At 38.7% G+C, this 2,627-nt stretch overlaps 1 protein-coding gene across 1 annotated transcript; it reads right to left on the reverse strand.

Annotated features, from left to right (window-relative positions):
• Positions 1-1,099: 1,099 nt before the first annotated feature.
• On the reverse strand, positions 1,100-2,165 carry LOC121769720 (allene oxide cyclase, chloroplastic-like). Its single transcript, XM_042166459.1, has 2 exons — positions 1,865-2,165; positions 1,100-1,730 (listed from the first exon to the last, which is right to left on the reverse strand). The coding sequence occupies exons 1-2, from the start codon at positions 2,088-2,090 to the stop codon at positions 1,207-1,209; spliced, it is 750 nt and encodes a 249-aa protein (XP_042022393.1). The 5' UTR covers positions 2,091-2,165; the 3' UTR covers positions 1,100-1,206.
• Between the last annotated feature and the right edge of the window lie 462 nt (positions 2,166-2,627).

The raw sequence follows: 2,627 nt of genomic DNA on the forward strand, positions 1-2,627 counted from the left end.
TAATTTATTAAATTATATTTCTAATCATTCTCTAAAATAAAATTAGACAAAAGGCTTATATGCTATATATAGATAATTTGACTAAGACTAGGGTTTCATCACTATCACTACTATATGGGCTTTTACCAGCCTAAACATTAACGAGCTGAACACATTCAAAAGCCTTCACCAGGTCCAATAACTATTCTGGACAGTAGGCCCATTACAAATAGGCTTTATACTTAGTATCGAAATATGTACTCCATAATATATAAAACCATCATAATTTATAGTAGGAGTATAATTTAATTTAATACTCCGTATGATACATGATCATTATTTTTTTCTATTATATCGTTATTATCTCTAGTTAATTAGCTTCGAATTAAACCGTCTTTACGAGTCAATCTAGCCATACACCATCAACATTACAAATACAATTTTTTCGGGTGAATATCAATCGTTACCATTTTCCAAATTGACTTCCATAAAATTTACTCCTATCTCTCTTGTTAATATAAAATGGATTACTTATTAGGAAACCTTCTAGTAACGGTCCATTATACATTTATTTTTGAATTTCTTCTTTATGTGATGTGAAAATTATCATGTTAAATCTACTGGAGAAATTATACGACAATGTCCCAGATATTAATACTTTTCTTAAAGAAAAAATTACTCCATAAATAAACTACTTCTACAATATTTGATACGCAATCTTTGAAGAATTCTTTGAATTGTTTAATTGTGTCAAGCAAAAATTGTTTAATGTCCTACCTCGAATTATTTAGTTTGAACTTTGAATAACATGCCCAATGCATTGAATTCTTTTACTTTTAGAACTTAGGAATACACGTCCATTTTCAGCGTTCGAAAAAGTCCAATTTAGGATATTTTTGTTACATAGTTCAAATATAGATGGTACTTAAATTTTACGATTTAAAAGGTGGGGCATTTTTAGCCTAGTCTCCTTTTTTTCCAACGTAAACTAGGAAATCTCATTTCCCTTCTTCATATTGTTCTCGATTTCTCGTACTTATTTATTCATATGAACATCATCATGCCACTCTCAAGGATCATATCATACAATGATACTGCAACTACTCTTTCTAAAGCAAAATCACGTAAATATGAATCTTCATTAATGCATAACAAATTCCAACAATCATACTACAACAAAAAACCCCAGCTCAAAACACCAACACCACAAACTAATCCCCAAAAACCTCAATTTGTGAAGTTAGCAATTGCGGCGTGAGGCTCAGCGGCCTTCGCAGCTGGCGACGGCTCGACCGAGGGCGTCGGCGCCACCGGGGTCACCACCAGCTCCACCGGCAAATCCTTGATCCCCTTCAAATAAAACGTATAGAAGAGCTTAAACGGGAACACTATCTGCTGCAGTTTGACCGTGCCGGAAACGCCCTCAAATACGCCGGAGCCGCCCGTGACGGCCAGGTAAGTGTCGGAGCTTGTGAGGTACGCACCTTGCACCGAAATGTGGCCGTAGTCGCCGAAGTAGAAGCTGTAGATCGCCTCGTAGCGGTCGGCATTCTGCTCGGGGAAGTGCTGGATGAGCACGCAGATGCCGGCCGTGATCCCCAATCTCTTCTGCAGGTCGCCGGAGTAGAGCTTGTTGGAGAAGGGGACGAGATCGCCGAGAGTGTTCTGCTCCTTCTGGCTCAGCCGCAGGTAGGCCGGGCTGCCGCGATCGCGCTCGTTCATCTCGTACACGTACAGCTCCTGAACCCTAGCTGAGACATCAAATCAACGCACAAATTCAGAAATAATCGCAGATCTGAATCGGTCAGATCTGTTTCCACACTTCCTCTGTTTCCAATTCGTGATCAATTCAATGAAATCAAGCAGAAATCTAGGTTATTCTTACGAGGAGGTGAGGGATCTGGCTTCGGTTTGCTAGAGAAGGGCCAGAATGCTTGAGGCGATCTAGGTTTGGAAGATCTGGCGCAGGAAATGGATCTCTGATTCGGAGCATTAAAAATTTTGGTTGAAACGGAGCTGGAGAAACGAAGATCGGAGATCCGATTTCCGGTGGATGGGAGAGCAGCTTCAGCGTTGAGATTGACTGCTTTAATGGAGTTGGTGAAAGCCATTGATTAGAAATGAAGATGTGTGTATGGTTGTGCTTATTGGAGTAGAAACTGGAGTCCATGATTCCGTTACGGCTGTCTATAATATACTAGAGCACAAGCTGGGCAAGAAACGTGAAGAGTTAAGACCAACCGCAAAGCTGTCTCTTATCCGTCTCTTAACCGTTTAATCTCTTAATTATTCATGGGCCCCACTGTACTTTTTACTCCATCTCTTAACTAAGAGACAATACCTGCAACCCTCCATCTCTTATCCGTCTCTAAACCATCTCATCCCTTAACTATTCATTCCATTTCATTTTTTATTTTTATTTCCAAGAAATTCAATTAATAAAAACACACTTCATTAAATAAAATAAAATTATAATTTAAAATCCTAAAAAAAATACATAATTAAATTCGTGGCAAAATAAATAAAAAAGACATAATTTAAAATACAATATTATAGAAATTATAAAAACTACTCCTCCGGCGAATCATCCCCCGAAGGCGGTGGCGGTGCACTCAAGCTACCTGGAGGCGGAATACCAATTTGTCTTG

Source organism: Salvia splendens, chromosome 16 (genome assembly GCF_004379255.2).
Source record: "Salvia splendens isolate huo1 chromosome 16, SspV2, whole genome shotgun sequence".
Lineage (NCBI taxonomy): Eukaryota > Viridiplantae > Streptophyta > Magnoliopsida > Lamiales > Lamiaceae > Salvia > Salvia splendens.